General features: G+C 41.3%; 1 protein-coding gene across 4 annotated transcripts; it reads right to left on the bottom strand.

Annotated features, from left to right (window-relative positions):
• Positions 1-25,799, bottom strand: LOC119006580 (rap guanine nucleotide exchange factor 5-like). 4 transcript variants are annotated; one of them, XM_037075450.1, is made up of 19 exons: positions 25,701-25,799; positions 21,437-21,562; positions 16,921-17,054; positions 16,147-16,247; positions 11,269-11,347; positions 10,698-10,842; positions 10,512-10,609; positions 8,087-8,117; positions 7,808-7,886; positions 6,011-6,160; positions 4,868-4,965; positions 4,598-4,720; positions 4,106-4,284; positions 3,796-3,886; positions 3,663-3,713; positions 3,272-3,359; positions 3,052-3,116; positions 2,904-2,958; positions 1-2,126 (listed from the first exon to the last, which is right to left on the bottom strand). In XM_037075450.1, the coding sequence occupies exons 2-19, from the start codon at positions 21,551-21,553 to the stop codon at positions 2,008-2,010; spliced, it is 1,803 nt and encodes a 600-aa protein (XP_036931345.1). In that variant the 5' UTR covers positions 21,554-21,562; positions 25,701-25,799; the 3' UTR covers positions 1-2,007. The 4 variants fall into 4 exon arrangements, with proteins under 4 accessions (XP_036931345.1, XP_036931344.1, XP_036931346.1 ...); XM_037075449.1 differs by lacking the exon at positions 25,701-25,799 and adding an exon at positions 25,088-25,195; XM_037075451.1 differs by lacking the exon at positions 25,701-25,799 and adding an exon at positions 24,805-24,979.
• Positions 25,800-27,334: the final 1,535 nt, after the last annotated feature.

Genomic DNA, 27,334 nt, shown 5'->3' with positions numbered 1-27,334 from the left:
TGATCGAAAATATTTTATTGCATGCACAGTTGCCAGTGGTGGTCAATCCATGGTTTGCCATATCATGCAGACCAACCAAAACATGAGCTCAAACTGGATGTCTTTTGAACAAATAAATAATTCAGAAATAAATAAATATCCTCATCCAGAATCTCAACATGTATATACAGTATAAACACAATCAACTGTACATTGTTGATGATACAAATTAAATTCAAAATAAGATATACTGCTGAAGTGTGTTTTCTCTGTGCTCACCGTAGTCTTAAAAATCTAAAATATACAAAAACAATCTCAAGAACAGAATGCAAACTTCCATCTACAACAGATCACACCTACTTAAAGTGGCCTAATGTCAGGACAGAAGAGAGTATTCAGTCGACCAATTTAGAGAATAAATACTTCTATGACTACCGACGATACAGCTGTATACAGTAGTGTCACTACACACTGTACATAAGCAAATGGCTTCTATTTTTCTCCCTCTTTCTCAACTTGTTTTTGTCCAGAAGGTGCTGTGGTACTTGACTTTGCTGTCGCCCTTAACTTATAGGGACAGTTAATTTTCTACATTATGTTTTCACACATTAGCTGAGGATGAAAGAGCTCAGCTGAGGCTCGGTACTGGAGCGGAGTAACATTTGATTTAGAGGTAAAGCAGTCCTCAGCGAAACCGTTCAGAAGAAAGATTATTAATAGTCTTCATGTAACTGTTTTTTCCCCATCACGTGTTTTTTTTAAATCCTTATTTCTGATACTCTGAGTACCATGTAGCCAATGGCAAAATCTCCAAGCCTCAACAAATTACACAGAAACAATGGATGGCTGATCCTCTACCTGAACTTTAAAGACTAACACACAGATGTATCAGGACGGGTCTGCTGCTGCTCAATTTTACTGATTGTCCACAGCTCGGCTGGATGGAGATCCTCACACCAATGCTTTTGTTAAAAGTTGAGCAATTAGCATTTATTTAGATGGGACAAACAACACACATTATTGTTCACACACATCAAAAAACACGGCGTATTCTTTTGCTGTTTCCTGCTCTCGTGCCATCTGAATTGTTTAAAGCCTCATCTTAATGGTTAAACAATAGAACATTGAATACTGCAATGTAAAAAATAGATAATAAAAATAATATATGTTGAAAACGTAATAATCATCTTCACTACTTCTGTCATCTTGATTCAGATTGTTGTGCATGCACTGTACTGATTTATCAGTGACTGCATGTCCCACATCTGGCAGAGAACACATCTGTATCTTGGTGAGAAAACTGCAGTGTGTGTGTACAGTTTGGGACTGAAATAGGTCTTTGGTTAAATCTGATGCCAGATCTATAAACATGTGTGTGAACATACAAAACGTGTCTATCATGAACTAATCTGCATCTTATGACCTCAGTCACTTTATGTGATTCAAGGTCGAGGATGAACTTCCATATTCTAAACTGTTTTGTTGACAAATTTGTTTTTCTGTAGCCTTTTATTAAGATGGGAAGCAATTCACCTGCAACTCTTGTTCTCCACTGAGGGGAGCTGTTGGGTCATTTTCAGAACAGCTCTACACCCTTCAACATCTGCCATCTGTAGGGAAGTAATGTAATAGCAGCAGCAGCAGCAGCAGGTTTAGGCCTGCAGGTCTGCTCATACTGATGCATGTCTTCAGCTCAAACCTGCTGCTGTTTTTTTTTTATATTTCTTGGCAGCAGCCAGCCTAAGTTGGAGTAGATCTGTTGGCACTCAAGTTCAGATGTTGAATGAAATTGCTCTGCTTTCAGGTGTCGTGGATCTCTGCAGATATTTATGCATTTACCTAAATGTGCCCTTTGCTGCTTATTCCTGTCTCCTTTGAGAGTTTTCCTGATTGAACTGCTCCCTCCTGTGGTCGGCCAGGATCACGCAGCGTCCTCTGATTGCCGACCGAGTCCTGAGAGATAGATTGTTCCTTGGCAGTCCGACGGTTTGGCTGACATGGTGGGGGAGTGCAGTACGAGCCGTCCTCTTAAGCTCGAGGCTCCAGTCTGTGTGACAGTTCAAACAGAGTCTGCTGATTGTCGATGATATGAAGGTAATCGATGTAGGCTCGTACTTCTGAGCTGCTCTTCTGGGCGATGCCGTTTCCTGGAAGAAAAGAAAGTGCTTTTACTTCCAAGGACAACTTCTCCATCTGTACTAGGGTTACAACGTTATGAGATTATCATGGAATGATAACTGTCTCAGAAAAGATCACGGTTTTACACTATTATGACTATAACCAGTTACAATGACCCTTAGATGATTGAAAATATTATGTTTGACAGACATCAAAGCTGACTTTGATTACAAATATATGTTTTAATAACCCTGCAACCCTTTTTTTGCAGTTTGAGACAGTCTGTCCCCCCTCAAAAAAAGACTGGAAAGCGCAATGGCATCCTTATTTGTTTACTTCTCATTTATTTTGCACAATGCTTGGAGGCCTACTTGATTATGATTATACTATTTGACTCAGCAATGGAGCCACTACAGCTTAATATGCTGTTTGACATAAATCAAACTATACCAAATACAAAAAAGGTCTGTCCTACAGCATTTCTTAGTTTTTGAGTCTAGGAAAAATGGTACAATTCCCCAACACTACTGTATCTGCTGTATCTTTGAATTATCTCTTTAACCACACATGTAAGCTATTGGATATGATCTGTGATTCCTTTTGTTAACTTTTTTTTTTTTTTTGCATTCACTCCGCCTCCCACTTTAAAATATTCTGCTGTATGGAGTTTGTGTATTTCAAAGTCAACTGATTTAGCACACAGATGAGGTTAAAGCTTTTAAAAGGCAATTGCATCACTGATTTGATGAAACTGATCAAACTCTTTCTGCGCAATGAAATCAAGAATGAGTCATCTGAATACTGACCCATGTGATCTTTCTGACACTGCCGGATGAGCCGCACTGTGTCTGCTATCATTTGCTGTGAATTAAGATGGGAAGAGGATCCATTAAACATGACATTTTTAAACTCATCACAGCTGTGTGTTTTTATAGAAAAGGCTTATGAACTCACCAGCTTTTCAAAATTGACCAGGTTGTCATGAAACGTCTTGTTTCCTTCGTGAATGAACGTAACATCTAGACCAGAGACAGGGACTTTGTTAGGATTTACCAACAGGTATCTGATGCCTGCTTGTTTCTACATCTCAAAGCTGCCTCACAGAATATTTTTCACAGCACTCTCCTCTTTAGACTATTTGTGGCGCACTGAAGTGACAGAATAATGAGCGCACCTTTCAGTAGCAGAGGAAGAAAGGGGATCTTTGGCGCCTTCATCTTCTTGAAGGAGTCCCTGTAGGCCTTATGGTTCAGCGACGGATCCTGTGAAGACGTTTTCGAAACGAATGAGCGTAATCCTCTTGGGGGTTGACTGTGTGTGCCTGTGCATGCATGCTTTGTTAGAGCTGAGTTGTGGTGACATTAGGGACTGATGATAATCTAAAACACCTGATGTTCACCCGATGTTCGGAAATTAAAAACATCTGTTTGCTTCACCTCAAACACACAGAACTACAGGTTTGTGTTTGCTGTTGGAGGCGATTAAATGCATCGTTTTCATTTCAAAAAACACACAAACATATATATGGTGTTTTATGTACACTGACTACCATGAATTGGACTTACTGTAACTGTCTCCAGCTCTGAGAACAGCTTTTTGAATTTCCCAGGAATTTTCTGCAGGGATGAAAACAGAGTTCATGTTATTCAGACACCATGCACTTTATCTAGAACAGTAAGAAAAGTAGGACATCCTTACCTCCCATGTCTGACTGAGGCGGCTAACAGCTGCAGTGTTCAGGCCCATGATGATGGCGAAGAAACAGTTGAGGTTCCTCTGAGCTTTACAGCTATAAAAGAGCAATGGAGCACACAATTCAGTTACTTCCAGGGACACAGCTCACCAGCACAAAAGCAGACGCGGTTTATCAATCTGCCACTGGAGGGGGCAGCTCGCCATGCAAATCTAAACACCTCCACCCCTAAACATCCAGAGCTGAGATGCTGTAGTGTTGGCCAGCAGTGTGTATATGATCACAAACAATACATGTCTGAGTGGAGCTACTAACTGGGCAGCGATCTTGATGAACTTCTTGATGAGCTGGACCCTTTTGCAGAGCGTCGGGCACAGCAGCACCTCAGTCATCACCCATAGCTGGACTTCATTGCAGCGCTGCAGCAGCAGCTCCAACGCCACAGTGTGGCCGGCGCTACCGTGGCGGCTGAAGGTGAAATAGACGAGTTCTTGCTGTAAAGAGAACAACATGTACTCATGAGTTCAGAAGAGCGTGGGGTGTGTTGAGGACAAGGGTAGCATTTAAAATTAAATATTGATTGATTGATGAATACTGAATATTGTGTTAATACTATACATGTGATAATATGGTGTATATAATACATCGCCTCTAGAATAATTTCTTTCAGTTTTTTTCCTACACTTGTTTGATAGTCTGATACTGTGATAGCCCTAGTGTGATGTCTTCCAAAGCTGTCATTTCATTCAGGCTTTCATCTTCATTGAGGCAACAGCTGAGCACAAGCATCCAAATTGTGGGACAAACCTCGTGTACTGAGTCAAAGATGGTCCAGTCGAAGTTGGTGAGAGCCACAGCCACGTCCCATGTGTTTAAACTGAGCATGCGAGCCGTCCTCTGTTGCAGCTCAGAATTGTCTGTGAACGGGTTCTGAAGAGGAGAAATAAACATAAAACAAAGACTAGATCAGTGATTAGTGAATTATCACTTCATTTATCTCGGGCTGATGTGTGAATATACACTATTTTGACACTGCAGTATATGCCAAGGCTGTTCAGGCTGCAGTGACATTCTTACCAGGACTTCTCCCAGGTCCTTCCTGCAGACATGCAGCCTCCCCACCGGCCGTAAGGAATCGGAGAAGACTTTGTCCTGAGGCTGCAGGAGGAGCCGACCTGCAGGGGGGAGCAAACATATGACAAACAGCAGAATACCATTAAAAATCTGTCACGCGGCTTGTAAGCACCTGTCAGCAGCGAGAGATAAGACTCGCTGTGTGAGGTCGCAAGTCAGTTCAGATAAAAGATACTGAATTTATATTACTGGACGAAAATGCTTCTCCCTTTTATCTGCCGGTACTGGGGAGATTTTTAGGTCAGTTCTACATCTAGTATTAATATAGGACGAAACTTCAAAAAGGCAGTATTGTGGGAAATTAAAACGCTGAAAGTTTTCATGGTAAATATTGACTTTCAGTATCTTATAGTTTTATTGTTATCACCAATGGGATACCACTTCAGAATCTCCTCATCTGACCTGTTATACTGAATCCCACACTGATGTTTAATTATAGTGTTGTACGGAAAATAATTTGTTTTTTGGCCATAATCTTTTGGCTTACAATCCTGCTTGTGTTCCAGAGCCTCGTCAATCCTGGTCTGTGCTTCATTTAGTTGTGTACGACTTTAGTTTTTTTAATTTGCCCCTGCCTGATTTTGCTGGTTTTGTTGCCTGCCTTGAATATTTTTGGACTGCGGCTTACATTATTAAAGCTCGCCTTTTGTTTTTGCAACCACCTGTCTTGGTGTCTTGTCCTTTTTGTAAAAACCCAACCGTAGGAACTGACAAAGAGAGAGGGAAACTCAATTATTAATAAATACACAAGGAAGGAAAGACTATTAAGGGACAGGTAGAATTGACAGGGCGATCAAAAAAGGCTGGGAAAAAACACCAAGACAGGAAGCGTAGATCACACCATGACTCATTAGGATGAACCCTACAAAATAAAACAGGAAACATCCATGTAAATTGACAACAAAAACCATGACACCAATTAGACAGCTGATTAGAATTTTAGCCCAACTGATACACTGGGCAGCCTATAATGATCTATCAAATTTACCAGTATCACTCAGTGTGCCGCTATGGAAAAGCTTTTGGAACAGGCGTCCACCCCATAAACATCATCATTGGTCAGGCTGGAGTTAAAATAGTATTTACCTCCAGGGTATGTGACAGCCACGAGCACCAAGTCCCCCTGAGGAACGTCCATCCTGTCTGCCACTGCCTGCAGCAGCTCCTGGGCTACCATCCCAGCATGTGCCCTCATGCTCAGGTACGAGTCCATGGTAATATACACGTGACACAACACTGTAACGGAGACAATATTGTTTCAGTGAGAGCACTTAGCAGACTATACATGATAGCTTTATTATAAAACCAGAGACAAACAAGACGTCAGGTGCTGGAGGGAAACTGAATGGAATCAAGTTTTCTAAATGACAAAGCTTTTCAAAAGACCTCAAGACCACATAATAATGCAAGAATGGCCTTGAGTGATCATTTACATCTTGCAATCTTCAATAATCAAATTGCAAACATTTCCCTGGAGCTTGTAGGGCTCTTGGGGGTCTTTGGTAGTTGCTCGCTAGGCTGTGAAAGTTGATTTAAATTGTTCTGGGCGTGTTCTCGAGGAGCGATAATCAACCACTGTGTGCACTGGAGGGCAGAGATTAAGCAGGTTCTCTTCTCTTGGCGCAGACTATGGCAGGTTAACTATCTATCCTACAAACATTCAACCAGAAAGAAACCAATTAATTAAGTCACCTGCTGCTGTGTGTGAAACAGCTGAAAGTGAAGGATGTAACAGGGCTGCCCCATTATTGATAAATAACCTTGAGCAGAGCAACTGACCCTGAACTGTTCCAGTGTAACCACTCAGTGATCCACTGCAGAGGACCAAGTAGTGTGGCATTACTTGAATAGACCAAGTGTACTCAATAGATTTCTCCCGATGGAGGAACAGGGTCAGTCGGGACAACTTCTTTGAAAGTAGTTCAAACGAAAGCTATTTAAAGTGACTGACTGACTGGATTATACAGAAGCAGAATTCTCAAAACCTCTGCAGATAAAATCAAAACTATGCCGGCTGAATCCGGCCGGTCACCTCATCATGCTTGACAGTGTCTAGCTGATAAGATTCCAGTATATGCTAGATGGTGTCTCAATGTCACACAGCTGTTTCAAGCAAAGGCCCCCTAGCAGAGTTAATCCCAGCAGCCTAGCAATATGTCTAAGAAATGAAAAGTTGCCACAAACCAAAGTCGACTAAGTGAGAGGTAGAGAGGAAGCCAGTATGTCTGTCAAAGGGAACTCGTTTATGGCGATGCTTTGACACCTAACACAGTCAAGTATGCTTACCTTGACCACCAAGAAAAGCAGCAAAAAGGTCAACAATTAAAGGTAGCCTGTTTTCTCAACAGAAGTAACTGCAGAAAAAAAGTGCAGTAGTGGAAACCAGCTTTATTGTGGTGTATATTTTAGAAGGTGCATTTATGAAGCACTGTGTGCTGAAGGTATGTGATCAAGCGTGCCAGAAACAGGCTTTCAACAGTGTCGGCCCGCCAAGAAACTCTATTCCAGAGTTTATTAATTATGTAATATGATAACAACTAGATTGATTGTTATGGTCTTACATTACAACTGGCCCTTTGAGGGCAAACATACTGCTCAAGAGGCCTGGGATGAAATTGACTTTCACACCCTTGATCTAGACTCACGAGACCTAGATGGAACTGAAGGTCATCATGAACCTGCCGTTTAAAAGAAACTGATCCTTATAAGACAAAAGGAATTCTTAAGTCATAACTCGGGAATGTGCATTCCCAAACATTCTCAATAATTCCTTGGAAAGATTCCCATTGTTCTACTCTTCAGACTGAATGTCTCCTTTCGACTACTTTGGAAAGAACGTATGATCGGAGGAATGTGTGAAGAACGTCATGTTTTACGACTTACCTTCCTTGGTCTCCCTCTGTGTGCATCTGGACTGGAGCCCGTTCTCTTTCAGGCTCAATTGGTGGAAAAGTGCTTTGCTCTGAAAGACGGGAAACGCGTGGAGTTTGACACATTCATACGGCCCGAGAACAGCGGGCATTTTGGTAGAAATACAGAACAATGCCGTTGGCAGGAAATGTGCGGACAATAGCTCAGAAGCAGTTTGACGAAATGGGCAGCAAGCTCTGTTTTACAAAATTCTTCCTGTCTTTAGAGTCGTAAAAAGATCTTTTCACTCACCTTTCTTTGAGGGGAATATTCATCAGTCGTACTGGAAAAAAGAAGAAGTAAATCAGTCATGCGTACCATCATGTGGCTTCACATGCAAAAATAATTTGTTCTAAAAAACCCTGATCTGCTGATTTTCCTGAGGCTGCAACTAGGTCAAGTAGAGAAACAACTTCACAGTATCAACACAGTCTATAATCAAGGTAAAGTGAATATACATATATACTCCTCTGCTGCATCCAGTCCATTATTTAAGATCAGTGTCAAGCCGAGATTGGAGTGCTTTGTAGATTTTTAGACCTTCCAATGCAATCCCTTCATTTAATCACCCAATTCTCATCAGTTAGGCCCGGCTAGCATGATGGATAGCCCCGTGTCCATTATCATCCCTCAGCTTTTACTGGGCTCTGCATCACAATAGGCATGTTGGCACAAAGCCTGCCCTTAGGGATCTCCTCTCGCCGGCCAGCAGCAGTCCCTGTGCTAATGAAAAACCTGATTCCTGCTGTCACGTCAAAGCAGGCCCCCTGATCTAATTTACTCTCTTCCTCCTCAAAAAACATAGTCACCGTGGATGTCAACGAGATCGGTAAATTGTAATGACGAAAGAGGGTCAGAGAATAAGTGGTGTTCGATTCCTGCACTTTCTTTTCTACAAAAGCCAGATGGAAGTTGATAGGAGCACAGGACAAAATTAGTCTTCTCTCTCCAAAAAAATACCCCCTAGCTTTTCACTCAGTAGTAGATTGCCACAAAGCAGTCAACCTTGTCCTCCCCCAGCGTGAGCCTGATAGTCAAAAGCTCATAAATAGTAGAGTATGTCAGTTAGTTACACCCATGCACAGTCTGCTGCTATAAAGGAGTGGGTGTTGTGGATATAAACAAGAATGAAGCAGGCCCAGACAGTGGCAGCAGAGTCAGGTTGAATTATCTGCAGTGGTTGCTAATGGGCAGCAGGTTGGGACGTCCCCAGGGAGGGGATCTGATTGGAGGCTGGGGCTGAGGGAGGGGAAGAGGGGGGGCACGGGTGTGGCAACGTGTCTGGTGACTGGGGGGTTGTTTACACTGTAATGTCATAGAGCAACGTAATGATAATTTTTTATTAAACCAGGAAAGTGCAACTAAGCAACAGATCAATATAAAAGTTTGATGGAAGGTGTAATGTATATTCATTATGGACACATACAGGACTTAATGGATTGGGATCACTTTCCTCTGTAGACTTAGAAAACGTCCTTCATGCTTTTATCGCCTCCAGACTCGACTACGACTGCTACTGCACTTCATTCTGGAATAAGGGGACGTAACATATAAAGACTATTACTGATACAAAGTGTTGCTGCCAGTCTTTTAACATGCACTCAGAGAAGTGACCGCATCACACCAATCCTTCACTGGTTACCTGTGAGTTTGAGAGGAGATTTTAAGATTTTACCACTTGTTGTTAAAGCCTTCAATGGTCTGGCTTCTGCCTATATCTGTGTTTTGCTAACTTTTCATTAGCTCGATAGCTGCTTGAGATCTACTGGCATGGCCCTACTAATGATTCAAGATTCAAGATTCAATATGATATGTTTATATCGTAAAGCACTTTGTAGCTACGTATTCAGATATTATTATGTCTGGATATACTATACGTATTCATGCAGTTCATATGTTGGGGTTGCATCAATCCAATTTGTTCTTCCCCTGATATAATTCCTCAACTCAGTTCGTCTTGTGATGCTGAACACCAATCACATGCCAATGTTTTTTTTTCCCCCCACTGGTGCCGGAGACTGTTGTAAACTGAAATATCAGCCCATCGTGACAGAATACATGTAACTGATAGCAGAAATGTGGATGGTAATGTTATTGTGGATGTCACATTATGGCTGATACACATTCTGTAGATCAGAGCAATCCTGCTGTTTCTTTTCTAATTCTATATGGAGTATGGTCTTACTTACATAACAACTTCATTTCTCAAAAAGTCAGATGGTTGGTATCACCATGTTATATTTATAAGAATGTGAAATTGTGAGTTTGACACTATTAATAGCCACCAGGCTTGAAACTGTGCCCAGTAAACAAGGGCTGGAGCGTTCCTTTCTCTCTCATGGCAAGTGACAGAAATTTCGGACAAAATGTCATTAATTCTCAAAATTCCTGTACTTCCCTCTATTTCGATTCAAGATTAGAGCTCTGTGACCTTCAACTTCCATTGCATAACGCCCCAAAACACTGCAATTACTCTTTAATCTCTGAATGGATTCATTGATGAGAAGCAAGAAGAGAATAAGCTCTTTCTTTGTACGGAGAGACCAGCCTGTGTCTCTGCTTCTTTTCACAGTCATGCTTGCTGCTGTAAAGACCCGGACTTGATATCAATAAATTCATTTTTGTATGTATGTATTAAATCAAGCTGTGTCTTATAAGTTATCACACGGTCACTCACTGTCTGCGATGCAGCTGGTACAGTCTCTGCAGTTCCCTCACATCCTTCTCCAGGCCCGGGTACTCATAGAGATCATCCAACACGTAACGACACAAAGTCTGAAAGGAAAGGTCAATGTTCATATCTCCCATATTAACTCCAGCTCACACCTCAGTGTCAATTTTCACGGAACATTACGTTTCCCACCTTCATGAACAGTTTGACATGCTCGTCTTCCTTCAGGAAATCTCTGCAGAGAGCCACCCACTGTGACACTAGGTGCAGGACTTTACGTTTCCTCTCCAGAGCCTCCTTCCTGTCCTCTTTGCCTCGGTATCGCTTGGTGCAATAGGTGGGACTCGGTTAAGGCTTCAGCACAGATAAAGAGAGACATCTATTTGCTGCTATCGAATGCAGTATGCAGTGAAGCACAAATACAGCAGGTGTGTGTGTGTGTATGTGTGTGTGTGTGTGATGTTGACTCAAGCATTGGCAGTAAGAAAAAGTGGAGCAGCTTTGAGTCAATAATGCCGTCATGTTTTTGTACAAAACAGCTGCGCCTGTCCTCCAAAAAAGTTGGGACAAACGTCAATCTTTTTTTGACATACACTCAATTGAAAACAAAGACAACATATTGAATGTTTTACTTCATCAACTTCATTTTTGTAAGTACATGCTTTTTCTGAATTGTGTTTCTTATTTATGCTTTACATAGCTTCCCATCCTTTTGGGAAGTGGGGTTGCACATGTGGAATAATGCTCATGTGTTCAAGGATATTGTCCTAGAAGAGCCTGGCATAGATCACTGGTGGACATGAACACTGGGTAGGTCAACAGAAAATCATCCAGGAGTGTGTCTGGAAAGAAAAACACATAGTATTAACCATGGAGAAAAGTTGACATTTTGTAGTATTTGAAACTTTTGAAATAGCTCAACTTCTCTAAATAGCATGGATTGATAAAATATTCAAGATATCTGACTGACTGAGACAAACAAGTTTAAATTCTGTGCAGACCAACATATAAATCCTCAACAGGTTTACAGGATGCTGTAGAGCAGTAATGTTGACAACTGTGTGATTAATGTTTGCTGAGCTGCACATATAGTGGTGATACTTGTACAACAGCTCGGGGGCTTGGCTTCCTCTTCCATCTTTCTAATACCAGAAGGAGAGCTCATTCTTTGCTGTCATATATTAGTTAGCAGCACTAAGCGGAGACATTTCAGAAGGGAGCATAATGTGAGAGACCTTTCAGTGGCACCTTATCCCTCATGGTCAGTCTCAGATAATCACTCCTGAGGATTCTCCGGCTGCATTTTGCTCCCACAAGTTCAAACAAGCCTTTACTGACGCTATCTTCAATCTCACACATTGGCCACTGCAGGCTGTATCAGTAAAGATAAGCCAATAATGTTTAATGTGTCAGCTGACTCTCTCTGACCTCTGATGAAGTCTGTGTTTTCACTGTGACTGTGAAAAGCAATCTGATATTGCTTCGCTATCATCCTAATGTGTTTACAAGCAGCATTTTGTGCCACTGTACACTCTTATGATTTCTTCCCAAGGTTACACATGGGTAAATGGATTAAATCAAAGCTGGTCAAATTATTCCTGTAACAAGAAACGGTCTTACAGTCTACATCATCACAACACTTACTCTCATATCTTGACAAACAAAGACAAACATTTGTTGGGTCCAGCTTCCAAAATGTGATTATTTGCTTTCTTTCTTTTCGAGTTATGATCGTAAAGAAGAGTCTTTGGATTTTAGACTGCTGGTTGGACTAAAGCAACAATCTGAAGACATCCCTTCGAACGATTCATTGATTAATGGTGAAAATACCTAACAGATGAATTGATAATTGATGATTCTCTACTACGAAGTATAATAATCCCAGAATCTTTAATAAACTGTTAGTTATTATTTGTGGGACATCATCTCAAGCTGTACAGTAAAAGTGCATTTCAGAAATTGACACTAAAAACCAGTCAAAATACAATTCGAAGGCATGAAAAGGAAGAGAAGGACAGCAACTCCCTGACATGATGCCCGGACACAGGCGAAAAGCTTTACAAATCCTATTAGGGCCAACCTCCACTCAACCCCTCTGTAAGTGTGCCTCACACCCAGAATTGTAAATTCTCCCTTTTAATTTCACACTGGCTTCCCTGGGCCTTTGTGTGCGTTCTGGTCCATGGGACTCCCTGACATCATTATGTTAATCCGTGCAGAGCAGCTGTGGGTGCATCGCTCGCTGCTTATGAGAGGTTACACACTCGTACACATGTAGCTCCCATAAAAAAAAAAAAATACAGCAGCACAAAGCCAGAAAACAACGCACTGAATCTCAGCCACCCTCCCACATACTGTACCATACCTCTCTCATCCACAAGCACACACACTCACCATGCACTGCTCACTCACACTGCTGCTGTGTGTTTTCTCCAAGCTCTCTTAACTGAAACACTTTCTCATGAGTAACAGCGAACATACTACTCCCCAGGCTGTACGCTGCAAAAGTTTTCTGAAGTCGGAAAACAGAATAAATATTTAATCTTACAACCTGGAGTCATATTCCCAAGTTTTTCTTGCTAACGCAGCAGAAAATGCAGGTAGTGTCCTGCAGAGACGATTGAACCCCAAACAATTTAGCTGGAGATATGTTGGTTTCACTGACCCAGGAGCATTTATGCAGGGATGAGCTGTATAGACAAAGTTTAACAGTCTGTTGGGCTTATTTACAACGCCTTGACATCACACCAATGTCCAGTGTGGTGGATTTAGCGGCATCTCGCAGTGTTGTTTGGAGATTGCAACAACCCTTCTCATACCCTCCCCCACATCGGCCCCAAGATAAACATGAAAAACACAAAAGGCCAGTGTCTGGTTTAGTCATTATGGGCTACTGTAGCAACATGGTGGAAGCAATGGAAGAGGACCCGCTCCCTATCTCGATATAAAAGGCTGATTCTAAAGTAACCAATATGATTCTTAGTTTCAGGTAAATGTACCCGTATGAAAACCAAACACTGGACCTTAAAGATTTTCAGCTTTCATCAGTTGTTGGCCTGGAACACAGACATACATGTAGGAGAGGGGTGTCTAAACTCTTTCTCCTGGAGGGCTTAAAGGGAAACTGAAACTCGATGGTGGGTCACAATCCAAAACCAAACACCCTGGGATTAATAAAGTATCTTGGAAAAAAAAAAAAAAAGAATTGACACATTGATTGAGCTTGTCAATCCTCTGTGAAATCAATCAACCTGTCAATTAACCTGGCCATCCCGTTTGCATTTGTATAAGAACTAGAAATAAAAAATAATCAATGCGGCCTTTGAAATGAAGTAGTTTATGTGTCAGTTATTGGCTCAGTAACCACCAGAAGATGTCATTCTTGGTGTAAAGCCAATTATCATGATCTCAGTCTGCACTGAGAAATTTAAAATTCAGTATCTGCTCTCATGATGTGATGTTTTTTTCCATTATAAATAAGCATCCACATCTCTCCACATGGTGCGTCAGTTAAATAGCTGGAACATCCTCTCAGCAAGAGAACACAAAATGTTCCATTAAATGTTTGTCAGAGCTGGCAGTGTGTGTTGTGAATCTGTTCAGAGCTGGAATCAATAGATGCACTCAGAGATTGGGCACAGGAAAGGAGGCAAAACTGAACACTTGTGAATGCTACCCACAATGCTAGCCCACAGAAGGAAACACTAGCACATCATAGATCTCTGCTGCAGAGGTTCACGTTTGCTTCTCCTTAAACATGCCTGTGGTGCTTCCAGAAAAGTGCCATCTCTTGCAGAAAGCTCCGCTGAATTCTTTATGTTGGAGACTGGATGGAGGCAAGTGCAACCATGATGAGATAAAACTGGCTTTTCTAATGTGCTATACTGCATGTTAGTCATAAACACAACATCAATAACCTGCTGCAGTCATCGGTCATGTTGCTGCAGAAGCTCTCTGAGCCATGCTTGAGAGACAGCCTGAACACGGCAGCTTGGTGGATGTTCAAATAAATCTCTTTTTGATGAAATCAAGGAGCTCACGCTGCCATGCGTCTGGGGAGCTTAGCTTCCAGAGGAACACTTTAACTATAGCACTAGAGCATATAGAGCCTCAGTATTCGCCCAGAGAGAACCAAGGCCAACAAGAGACACACTATGAAACATGACTGAGTACAGATCAATTGCTGTTCAGGATTCAGTTAATTCCTTCTCCTCTGCAGGTCTCTGGCTCTTTGACCCTGAGATATCAGTCAGCAGCTTCATGCTCTGGTCACCAGCTCCCTGTGGAGGCTTCAATTTACCTATCCAGTATTTTTTCTTTGCACTACTTGTACAGTAGATTGTATAGACTTTTATCCTGCATACTTTGATGGTTTTGGCCATCAACCTGGGTAAATTTGACATATATTATATCGTATATAGTCCTACCGTTCTCTCACATGCTATGTACACTGCAGTCCTAACGATTTTCCATTCTTTTTTCTTAAAAACTATTCTAAACTATTCCGTTTTTGTTGTCTTCGTTTCCATCTGTATGAACAATGTAAAACTGGAGTCAAATCCATTGTACCTGCACACGTGAAGCTTATTCTTATACATCACCAATGCAGCACACTGCATATTAACTAAAAGGCAAAGAACAGATGGGTTTATTGTGAATACATGAAACTGGCGGATTGAAGGAATGTTCTACCCACCTGTCTGCTATCTTACCTTCGGGTTTAACTTTACTTGTCGAGCAATAAAATATGCGATTCAACATAAAACATCTCTCTGCATGTAAAATGCACCACCAAGCAACTGCAGGCAGGTCTCCTGAGAGGACATTTAGATCAATTTCATTCTCCTCCTCATCAGAATGAGTAATGATCTGGTATGGGGTTAGCCTGCCTCTATATATTCCGATGACCACCTCCATCTCCAAGGACGCAATCTGCATCCCTTTTCCTTCCCTTTTCCTCCCCATATAAATTGTTTCTCCTTTCTCTCTGGTATCATTCCTCTATCTGCCTGACTGTGCCACTGCTCTCAACTATCATCGCGCATCGTACTGTCTTTCCAGTTGAATCAACAGCTTCTCTTCTACCTTGGCAACAGTGTCACATTGTCATGTACCTGCTGGGATGAGAGGAAATGTGTTGATTTGTCGTCGCTGTGATGCTGGACTGCATGTCACACAGCCTGTTACGACATCGCTCAGAAGACATGAGCAACGTTTATCGCTTTCCGAGGCTTTTAAATGAACAGCCTCAAACTCTGTGCCATTCTGGGAATGATAGCACATGATTAGTGCAGTAATAATGCCCAGAGGGGGCTTCTGTCCCAGCTCCTCTGCGAGAGAGAGTGAGGGTGGGGAGGGAGTGAAATGGAAAGTACAGGCAATTATTTCTCCCTTCTTTCTACCCAAAAATACAAATATCAGTGGACCTACAGTTGGTAAGCACAATACTTTAACAAAGCTACAGTCATGAAATTGTCTAGTTGTCCACACACCAACTAACTAGTCTCCAATTTATTGTTTTTTTTTTTCATTTTTGCTTTCTAAAATACAAACAAAAATGTCTTTTCATACACTGACAAAACACAGTAAGGTCAAATGGGATGAGAAAGGAGTTTCAGGACAATACAGTGTGAACACTAACCTGACTCTTTGCCCTGTGTTGTCCCCTGCTCGTCGTCCAGCGTCAGGTCATTCAGCAAGTGCTCCAGGATTTTCTCCGGGGTCCCTGACACCACCACGTACCTGTCAGACACAACAGAGTCAGTGGACGAGTCCTCCTCTATAGAGGAAAGAGAGCGGCTGCTGCTCCATTCATCCTCTCCCTCCGTCCCCTCATCATCTATGTAGCGGAAGTAGGGGACGTCAAAGGTGGGCATGGTCACAGGCTCTGCCCGGCTGGTGCTGTCGCTGCTGCTCTCCTCAGAGCCCTCCTCGTCCTCCTCGTCCTCCTCCTGCTCCACCAGGGCAGCGTGCAGCAGCCTGCCCTCCTCCTGCCGCAGGTTCGGCGGCTGTGGCCGAGATCCCATCCTTGCAGAGTCCCTGTGCCCTCACGCCGGCAATGTTGCCGTGGTTACTGCTGCATGCCCCCTTTACCCATCCATCCATCCACCTGCAGCTGCTACAGCACGGAGTCCACCGCTGTCCCTATCCCTCAAGCAGACTGAGGTATCCTTATATGTCACGGCTGACAAAGCTCTTGAACGACTTGAATGGGAAGCCTGCCAGCTGCAGAGCTCTGCCTCACAGTCCCATGCTGCTCACTTCTATGTATTTAATGTAGTCATTTATGTGTAGGGAGTGTTATCCAGAGAGACAGAGAAGGGAGAATGATGAGAGGGAGAGTGCTGAGAGAAAGAAACAGATAGTGAGTGAGTGAGGGAGGGAATCTAGGAAGGAGGGGAGGGCAGAGGCTTACCTCCTGTTCCTTGCCTCCTCTCTCCCTCCTCCCCTCGCCGATGCAGAGGGGGCCGGCTGCTCTGACGACATTCTCTGTAGGACCAGCACATCGTGGCCCCTCTCCCTCAGGCACACACGGACTGCCTCGTCACTCTGGGGCGGGAGAGAGAGAGAGAGCGGGAAGGAGGGAGGGAGGTATGTTATCACCAAGGAGATTCCCCTGAATTTTCTCCCACTCACACAAATCACTGCTGATTTCCATCATAATACTCTGTCAGAGCCTGCACTGTAAATGAAAGAGAATTTCCACATATCATTATTCAGTCCTTATCGGTGGAGCCCATTCAGGGATTAACATAAAAGACTTGCACACATTTTAATTACTGATTCATACCGAGAGCCTATTAAATTATGGGCAGTGTGTGTTCAAGCTAGCGTATGGTTAAACTCTGCACAGCAACAATGGTTTAGTGGTTCAGAGTTGAGCTTAAACTCACATAGAAGGTTCTTGCCTTGTGACCACCATGAGGTTTTATGAATGATATATTCATCCTTGTGTTGCGTACTGTCTTCCACACTCCGTTTCAGTCAGTCACTCTCTTAGTCAGGCAGTCACACAATGTTATAGGATCTGCAGTGATTTAATAAAAAAAAATGTAATATTCGCGGTTTTCTTTGTTATTAATGATAGCATGAAGAGTCTTTGGGTTTTGGACTGTTGGTTGGACAAAAGTAGCTATTTGAACATGGCACTTTGGGCTTTGGGAAATTGCGATGAGCATTTATTATTTTTTTTTTATATTACTGTGAAAATAATTGATGGATTAATCAATAATAAAAATAAATCATTTGATGCCTCCCTAAAGTTCAGTGAAAAGTCGATTGATTTCTATTCCTCTAGGTTTAGATTGTTCTTTGTTCTGTTCTATATCTTTTAAACACACAATTTGCTTTTCAATTAATCAGGTGTTTAGTACAAAAACATAATATGATAAAATAACAAAAAAATGCCCCAGAGCGCATGCTGACATCTTCTAATTGCTTATTTTGTCTGACCAGCATTTAAAACTGCTATAAAATGGAGAGAGGCCATAAAAGGCAAATGTTTACTTGGTTTAAAATTTCAATCGTTAATTGTGTCATTACTTACAGACCAAAATGCATTCGAGTCTTAATGATTGATTATCAAAATTGTTGTCAAATCACTTTTCAACTAATAGGTTTATTGACCGATTTTCTAGTCAGATGATAAAAAACAACTTAAAACAAAAAGATAGCTATGTAGAGATGATAGGTGATGTTTGTTCCAGCATTGTAAAAAGGTCAGTTTTCTAGCTTAATGCATACAATAGTTTGATGGATATGATGCTGTACATCACTGGTGAGCCTGGAAATTCAGTGATATTTTCAATGAAAACTAAATTGCACTTTCTTAACTCTTCATTTCAAAGAAAAATGGTTTGTTGCAGCATCTCTGAAGTACAAAGATAGCTGGTAGCTGCTTGACAATGGAGGGTCTGGATCAGAGATATTGGTCTTAATGAGGTGTCCACTGTATACTGCACGCATCCTGCATCAGCCAGCCCCCCCTTCACCACCCCCACTTCTCCTTAGCCATCAGTCAATGCAACGCAAGCCTCTGTGCATGCAATTAGCCAGGCAGACAGGCTGGAAGTGGTTGCAGTTTTCTGCCCTAATTGCCTTTTTACCGAGAAGCATCCAGAGCCCCTCAGTTAAGCATGACTTCCTGTTACATTAACACTTATCTGAGATCCGTGGCCACACATACATAAACAAATAAATGCTGTAAATATACAGTACAGCACATATACATACGAATGCATCAACACAACATGCAAACACAAGATATCTAATACAACAAAGACACTGGGTGGACCAGTCACATCTATAAATAGCAGAGATGTTTTTAAATCCTCAGAAAGGACCGTTATTGGCAATCTTAGCTGGCAGTTCCTTCAGTGCTGTGATTCATGTCTCAAAGTGCAGTTTGGATGACTGTTAACTTGTGAATTCATTTCTTTCTTTATCTTATACAAACACATGCAGACACATACAGTACATGTAAAAAATGGTTTAATGTTTTTCAAGGTGTGTCCTGTTCAATAGCAGACTGTATTATCCTGTCATGGGACCCACAGTTTAACATAAGGTCAGGGGGTGTGACGAAAAGCATTGTAAATTCCCATATCGGGAAGGCTGGGCTGATTAGCTTCCTGTTTCTTGTGAAAAAGACATTTATGGTTCTAACTTTATGTGACGTACACTGTGTTCTCTTAGCTTTGTCAGAGTATGCTGTTTTTTTGTCCCACTAAGCGTGACAGCAAAGCAGCCCAGATTCTTGACTATAATTAACAGAGTGTCTCAGTGTACTGCGAACAGGTCACACAACAAAACAAACCTTTCCTCACAATGAATTATTGATCCAGCCTCTGCTGCTTCGGGCAAGCTACTGGGTTTTGTGGTTACCAGTGCCCCAGTACAAAAACATGATCATGCCTCTAAGAGTGGATGCTTGTAATGAGACTGCATAGCTTCTACCCTTGGCTGGAGGTGACCTCAACTCACAAAAAGCCCCGAAGTCCTCCCATCATGGACACCGTCAGCAGAAGAGTAAACACTACTTATCAGGCCTCTGCACAAAGTCATGTCCCGCCAAACGGTTTACTGTGTCTTTCAGGGTTCCAGAAGCACTCCGCTGGCTGGAGGGACACTTTCTGTCTGCGTGTCTTTGGCTGCTGCGGCAGGTCTGGCACGCACGGTATGGAACACTTGAAGGGAGCTGGAAGGTGTCAAGTCCTGACAGAGTGCAGGTTTGGACTAAACTGCTCCCAGAGAATAGTGTCGATATATGAATAAGACCAAGGATTCATACATCACCGTTGCTTTCAAATAAGCCTTTGATGCAAAGTAACTTCATTATCTCCAACAGTAATTACCTCAAATTTTTCCTAAAAAGATACTTTAAACAACAGTATGTACATATGTTATGTATTTATATGTAAGTATTTGTACATACAGTGAGCTTTCTTATGCTTGATGTCTGGCAGAGAGCAGCAGCTCTATGTTCTGATCAGATGCCCAGATAATCATGCACAATTCTATGATACCCTCTGAATAATTGAAAACATCGATGAGGTTAAAAGACAAAAGAACAAGTGATTTTCAAAGTCAAAACTGAAAACTACTACATTTAAAATCTGACTGTTTTCACAGCTAAATTAATTATGAATGAACTGAACTACCAAAGGAAAAGACCTAGAAACATACATGGCTTCAAATATAAGGAGATTGCGTAACATTCATGATCTTCCTGCATCAGAATCTCAAACACATTTTCACAGACATGAAAACTACTGTATATAAAGCATCCCTGTTTGCACCAGATGGGATTTCAAAGCTCTTTGATGTCTGGGCTTAGCCATTTATATGAGTCACATGGAATACAGTATGTGCATTGTAGCATCATTGGATTACATTAAACCATCCTATAATCTAGAAACACTGCTAGGTAATCTCACATAATCTTAATATTTCATGATAATGTCAAGTATTAAAGGTCATCATATCTGGCCATTACTGTTGGGATTACATAACTGTCATACATACAAACACGTGCTGTTGGTGTCCTCACACTATTTTAAATTCACAGTATGAGAAATGTGGCACAATGCATGTTACTTAACCAACAAAGGTAAATCAGATAGCTGTACTGTGCGATGCTAACATATGATCATACATTGCCTACTGCAGTCGAAAAGGTCATTTTATTGAATAACACTGATAAAGAGATCTAGCCTTGTGTTTCGGAAAAGGTCAGAGACCTGACGCACTTCAATCCACCCGAAACCCATACAATGTCTTGGCATGGTGGTCCGGCCACTTGCGTCAACTTTTCCTGCCATTGTTCTTCAGTTCGGGGCACAGATACAGCTGACAGGAAAAGAGACACTGAGCTCACCACGAGGTCAGCCAATCAGGCAACTCCTATGCAGCCAACTGGCAGATGATGTAATGTTTTTTTTTTGAAAGTGTGCTGGTTGAGCCGAACATGCAGTGCGTGCAGTTAAGTTTTTAGTAATGACAGATGGTAGCACCTGAGGATGCTGTTGTGAAATCATCTAAACATCAGTCTAATTCTTATACATATTTTAAAGAATTCTAATTCTTCTATTTTGGCATATTTGACTCAAGAAAGCTTTCTGTTGTCTCAACAAAATCTAAATGACATCATCTATCTTCAGAGAAAGCTGACACATTATCGAATGTACGGAGGCCAATAAAAACAGACAGCAAATTAACATCAGTTTGATGGATGAAACACCACAGGGAGTGTGAGAAATGATGCTTTGGTACTATGCTTTAAAAACAGCAGCATAAAACAGCACATTATTAAATCTAATATCTAATGTACTCCAACATTACTCTGTTCTAAAACTGCATATAAAAACATGAAAGTTTCATAAAATATTGTGTTTTAAAAATGCAGTAGTGACTGCAGCAGTGCTGTATCTCACCTCGCTCGTCCTCTCTGGGCCCTTGCTGTGGTTCTGCAGGAAGCGGCAGCCATCCTTGGCCAGTCTCTGGACCATCTCCAGTCGGGACAGGTCCTCCTTGTCATGCAGGATGCACATGCTCCCCTGCTGCAGCACAGGGGACACAGAGAACATGTACTTCAGGCCACAGTCCCACGACATCGCCGTCTCACAAACTACTGGCAGTCCACCAGGCAAAACAGCGGTATGCCTGCCTGCGAGCTCACGCTGCTCTTGATAAAAGTATAAGAGGAGGTGCGGAGCTCAAAAATGAGAGTTTGTAAAGTGTGTTTCTGTTCTGTTCAGATGAGTTATAGAGTCCTCTGTCACTGCAGCAGAGTAAATCCCAGATGCTGAAGCCTTGATCAGCTCTGTAGCAGAGAGGCGCACGCAGACTAGATTTCATCAGTTGGACTCCAGGTATCTCTCTCTGCTTGGCCACTGAGACTGAACAACAGATTCCCTCTCTGCGTCCTTCCCTTTGCCTTTCACCACCGGGGAGGGGAGTGAGTTAGGAACACGGTGGGTTCAGGAAACATCTGGTGAGCCAGACAGACCCAAAAAGGAAGTTTCAAAATCTCCCGAAAGCGGGAGCACATCTAGATTCAGGAATGGGTGGGGAACATTACACTGGAAGGTCAAACACTTGTTAGGGTGGAGACATATTACGTACATGTGTGTGAGAAGGTTTAAGGTCATTCATGCACAGGCACTAAAATGAAACTTATCTCTTTTGTTTTCAGCCTAAATGAATGCAGTACAGTAATTAAATGTCACCTAAAAGCAGCTCCTACAAAGAAAGGATAACAATGTCACAGTAACAGTTCCAATATAACTAACCACATAGTTATCACACAACGATCAGATGGACCAGTTCATGGAGATACACATGCAAAAATGCTACAGTATGTGGATCATTACGTGAATATCAGTCAATTATGGTAACCATCTAGTGACGTAAATTGAATATCTATGTCTTCTCTCTGTTTTGGCCCGAAGATAAGACAATAAATCTGAGGACATCAGCTCACGGTGGGAAATGATAGGCATTTTACATTTTTTCTTCCGACATTTTATAAACAATTTGAAGAATCAGGTCTATTTATCATTTTGTTATAAAAAATTGTGGCAATGTCCATTCAATGTCCAAGGTAGTAACATCGCACTGCTTTTATTCCTTGACCATATCTACAAAATAACAACACACAGAAAAGGAGTTAAATGTAACATCGGAATAAAAGAGTTTCCATTTTGATGTTTTTGCTTGAAACATGATTAATCAATTGTTGAGATTGTTGCAGATGTATTTTTAGCTGATCAACTGACTGTATAATTGACAAGTTGTATTGTGTCTGCATTTAATAATTGTAAAATTAAGACTCCCTGTGTATTCTGTGAGGCTATAGGGCAGTGGTTATCAAAACTTTTAAGAACCCCCACCCCATATATATATATATATATATATATATATATATATATATATATATATATATATATATATATATATATATATAGTATGACACAATAGTATCAGCAAGCCCTTTGATTTACCTTTTATATGTCATGTTTATTTCATATATTAATTTGTTTCTACTCTGGTCATCTGCACCACGATGCAGTGGCTTTATGCATCCCCTGACTTTGAGAGCCATTGCTGCAGTGGTCACATACTGTTGTATCTAAGTGTCTGTTTTTATTAAACATCACCGACCTGTCAGACATGGTTTGATTAAATGAGACTTCTTGTCAGTTCCTTAGCAAATTTAGGGACCAATGTGGTCCTGGATGTACTGACCAAGGTAAAGCAAGGACATTAATTCTACGTATGAACACTTAATCTATTAACGTTATATCTTTTTCCCTTCTGTCAGCAGTGTGATGCTTGACTGGGTCCTTGCATAGCCATTCAATTGTGCTGCTGCTGCAAACTGCTGATACAGCAAACTGCACAATAAGCAAAAGGTTCCCATCTCTTGGTGTTTTATGTTTCATATGAGGTTAAGACTCATCATTCCATTATCCTCTTTTGTTCTCTTTAAGTAACTCATTTGGAAGATGCCCATTGCCCCATATACATATATTTAAAAGAGGTGTTCAAGCTCTTGTCAGCACAAGTTCAGTTAAATAGTTATCACTGACCACATCCTTGATTTTCATATTTTCAGATACCTAGCCGTTGCGCTGTATGTTATTGTCTTTTAGCCGTATGTTATTCTATACCATCTCACTACAGGAAGGAAACTAAGGACGTTGTGGTCGAACTATCTAAAAACAGCCCTCTCTTCCTTCCTGCTCCTTCAGTGAACATTCCTGTGAGACAAAGCCAGGAGGACAACTCAAGCTTTAATGTGCCACTGACCTAGTTTCTCAAGTAAATGAGTTGCAAAGTGAGAATGCCTAAAGTCAGACTTGTTAGCGAGCTTGCTCCAACACTGCTGTCTTTAACCAGGGACTACCATGACAACCATGGGATGTACACTGTTACCAGAGGCCTGCGGCACTGCAAAGGACGGAAGAAGTGATGAAACTCTACTGAGCTTGTTACAGTGCCCCCTTTACAAAATAACATCCAGTCAAGTACAGAAATTCCCGCAGCTGCATAAAGCTCTCATAAAAAAGAAGCTACCGAGCAACAGAATCAATGACATCAACACGTAGTGTATGAACGAGAGATGGATGTAGGCCTAATCTATACTTTCTCCATTAATACATTTCTTTTTCTTTCAAGCACAAATACATACACAGGAAATTAGGATAATTTGTAAGAACCACACATCTTTTCAAGGGAGAATTTAAGGACCACAGCAACAGCATAGGGTCTCCTGAACCTCTGTGTAAGAGAAACCTATTTTTCTCAGAGTAATGAGCTCAACTTTGTACTAGTGGTTTTCTCATACCACATACCACATACCATACCCATCTACAGTACTGCATTCTAATGTATTATTAAAAAATACTGGATTCTACCCGTTATTTAAAAACACAATAAACCATCTGCTAGTGCAAAACCTATTGTATTGTGAAACTCATATTGCAAACATATACAAAGCTGGCATTCAAACTGTTAAACCTACAAATTATCACTCAAATCTGCAGCTCCCCCTTATCTTTACAGAACCTATAGCCAATTTCAGCTCATGGATCATTTGCTCGGCCTGCAACTTCTACATTTTGGTAAATATTCTGTTTTCTATGGAAACCAAGTGAACACTGCCTGCTCTGCACCACAGGGACTGACACATTTAGCAGATAGCTGGTGAATATGTAGTGCAGCGTTTAGCCGCTCAACAGTCTGATATTTTCCTCAGGAGCTGGTACAGACCAACACCAAGCTAAAAGAGGGTACTCACATGTATCAGGCTGCTGGGACCAAGTTCCAAGTAAATGCTCCAATTTTCCTCTTTAACTTAAGTTCTGGACTGACAATTGTGCTCACATGTTTGCCTAAGGACTTGTTTGAGCTGTTAAAATCTGTGATGCCTCTTATTTTGTCCTTAAAATGCTAGAAAAATATGAAAAGTAACTGAATGGTGTGGCAAGTTGTAAAAGAGAATACATTATAGATTAGATAAGAGTGTGTGTCCATATTAATGTAAACTGTAAGTTAATGCAGCTACTGTCAGTTTATTTTACCTCCATTACAACAGCTGTCACTTCTGGTTACCATCTTTGTTTCACAGAAGAGAGGATTGCCTTTCTTTTCTTTTTTTTAATATATTAAAAACCTACTGTTCAGGCAACCCTGCTGTGAAAACCAGGATAGACCAGCATGGAAATCATGCTGGTCTATGCTGGTTAGTGCTGGTTTGGTGCTAGTTTAGCTGGTGGACCAGCAGGATGTAGCTGGTCAGCCAGCATGCCAGCACTCAAAACACAACATGCTGGTCTATGCTGTTTTTTTTTCCGGCAGTGAACACACGGATAATATTTGAGGAATCTGCAAATGCGTTCAAAAGATTGGTAAGTCATATCAGACAACTTTTATTTTCAAAGTTTGTCTCTTGAGGACATTAGTTGAATGTAGTTAGCGAGCTAGTTAGCTAATAACGTTTATCTTTTAGCTAGCCTTACGTGAGAAACGACTGTTAGCCGGATAACTACGCAGCTAAAAACAAACAAATGACAACTGTGGAAGGTACACCACTGCTACAAACACAGACAGGTCACATTAGTGTGAAAAGGCTGCTTGTCTCCTGAGTTTGACACAGCAGGCACCTTGCTGCATTAAATTCAGGCTTAGTATTACCTGTGAACTTAATTCACTAAAATGCTGTGGGGCTTCATCAGGTTAGGTTTCTTTTCTGAAGTATTCTAATGCCCGAGATAGCACATGTGGCCCTTTTCAATTCCCTATTTTTTTTTCTCTTTAAATTCCTGTAATGCCAGGTACATTATTCAGTGTAATTTTATTTCATTTCCACTGTGGTTTTGCTCAAAATGTATTTCTGCGACCTCCATAATTCATTAAAAAGGCAGTAAAAGTCGTCACCAGCAGCAATTCATGTAACATTCTGCAAGCTTTTTATTCATCTGGCTCAATGTGGTTCTCAAGTGCTGCACTACACTAAGGGCAAAAAAAAAAAAAAAAAAATGACAGCCAACCTGTAAATCTATTCATTTTCAAGCTTGATTTTTATCAGGTCCACAGTGTTGCTGTAAGTACAGCTTCCAGTAAAACAACCTCCCACTCCAACAACAGCTCTTCCTGGCCGGTCGCCTTTACCAGCCTGCTGTAGGCATTACCAAGGTAACTACACACTGTCTGCCCATGATTGTGATGGAAATATTACATCCTTCATTTAGTTTATTGAGTTAGGGATGCCTGCATTGGGAAAAGGATTTCTAGTGATGGTCAGATTCATCATCAAATGGAAAAAACACAAATCTGAAGCACCCCAGATGTGCAGTGTGGCTATTACTGGTTTGTGCTTGTGGCCCAAAGCAATATATAACAACACCTTCTGACTTTCTTAGCACCAATCATTTAGTGGCTTCCTGTATACAGTATACTTGTGTTGTGTTACTACTGGTGTGTCTGGATACTGATAATATGATTTTAAAATGAGCTTATATACCGTGGTGATATCAGACGTAGCAGATGAGAATATCAGACTGGATTTCTATGTCCTTAATTTCTGGATACTTTCCCCTCTTATGTTTCCATTATTCTGTCACCCTCATATGTCCTCATATGTCCTCCTCTGGATGATAGTAGAGTCGTAATCACTCTCACATGGTTCTGACAATTTATAGAAAGAGGATTAGGACGCAGTGTAAGGATGCTGTGTGTGTATTGCATCTCATTTCTATGGTAATTATTCATAAAGGCCTGAAGCTGCTCTATACTGGCTTGGGTATGGCCATTTAGTATAACATTGACCTCTACTGGCCACAGAAAGCCATTACATTTGCATGTGGTGACTGTATGTTCCCTGCCTTTGACATGTTTATGTTCTCAACACAGACATAATGTGTAAATGTTTTATATCCAATTTTCCTCTTCTTGCAGGCGCCCCTTTACACTATGCGTATTTCTGCATACAGCTTTATTCTGATGGCTGATGAATTAACTCCATCTCTGGTGCAGTATCCCAGGTTGTACAGGCAATCTAGTAGCTAGACTGCACATTCAGGGGTTATTAAAAGGAAGTTGTCAGCAAAATTTCTAATGGCACCTTGGGGGGTAAGAATTCTGTAAATGTATAAACGGACTCTACAAGGGACCGACAGTAACAAAACCACATGGCTGTACATTTTATTGGAATGATTCCAGTACTAACATTAACTTGTGAAGGTTCAATTGGCGTCTTTATTTAGGTATCAGCCTTTTGGATGAGGCTACAAGGATTTACAATGTCAGGACTGGTATTTCGCAGTGTA

Source organism: Acanthopagrus latus, chromosome 17 (genome assembly GCF_904848185.1).
Source record: "Acanthopagrus latus isolate v.2019 chromosome 17, fAcaLat1.1, whole genome shotgun sequence".
NCBI lineage: Eukaryota > Metazoa > Chordata > Actinopteri > Spariformes > Sparidae > Acanthopagrus > Acanthopagrus latus.
The sequence above is the reverse complement of the archived record's forward strand: the minus strand, read 5'-3'. Positions and strand labels throughout refer to the sequence as shown.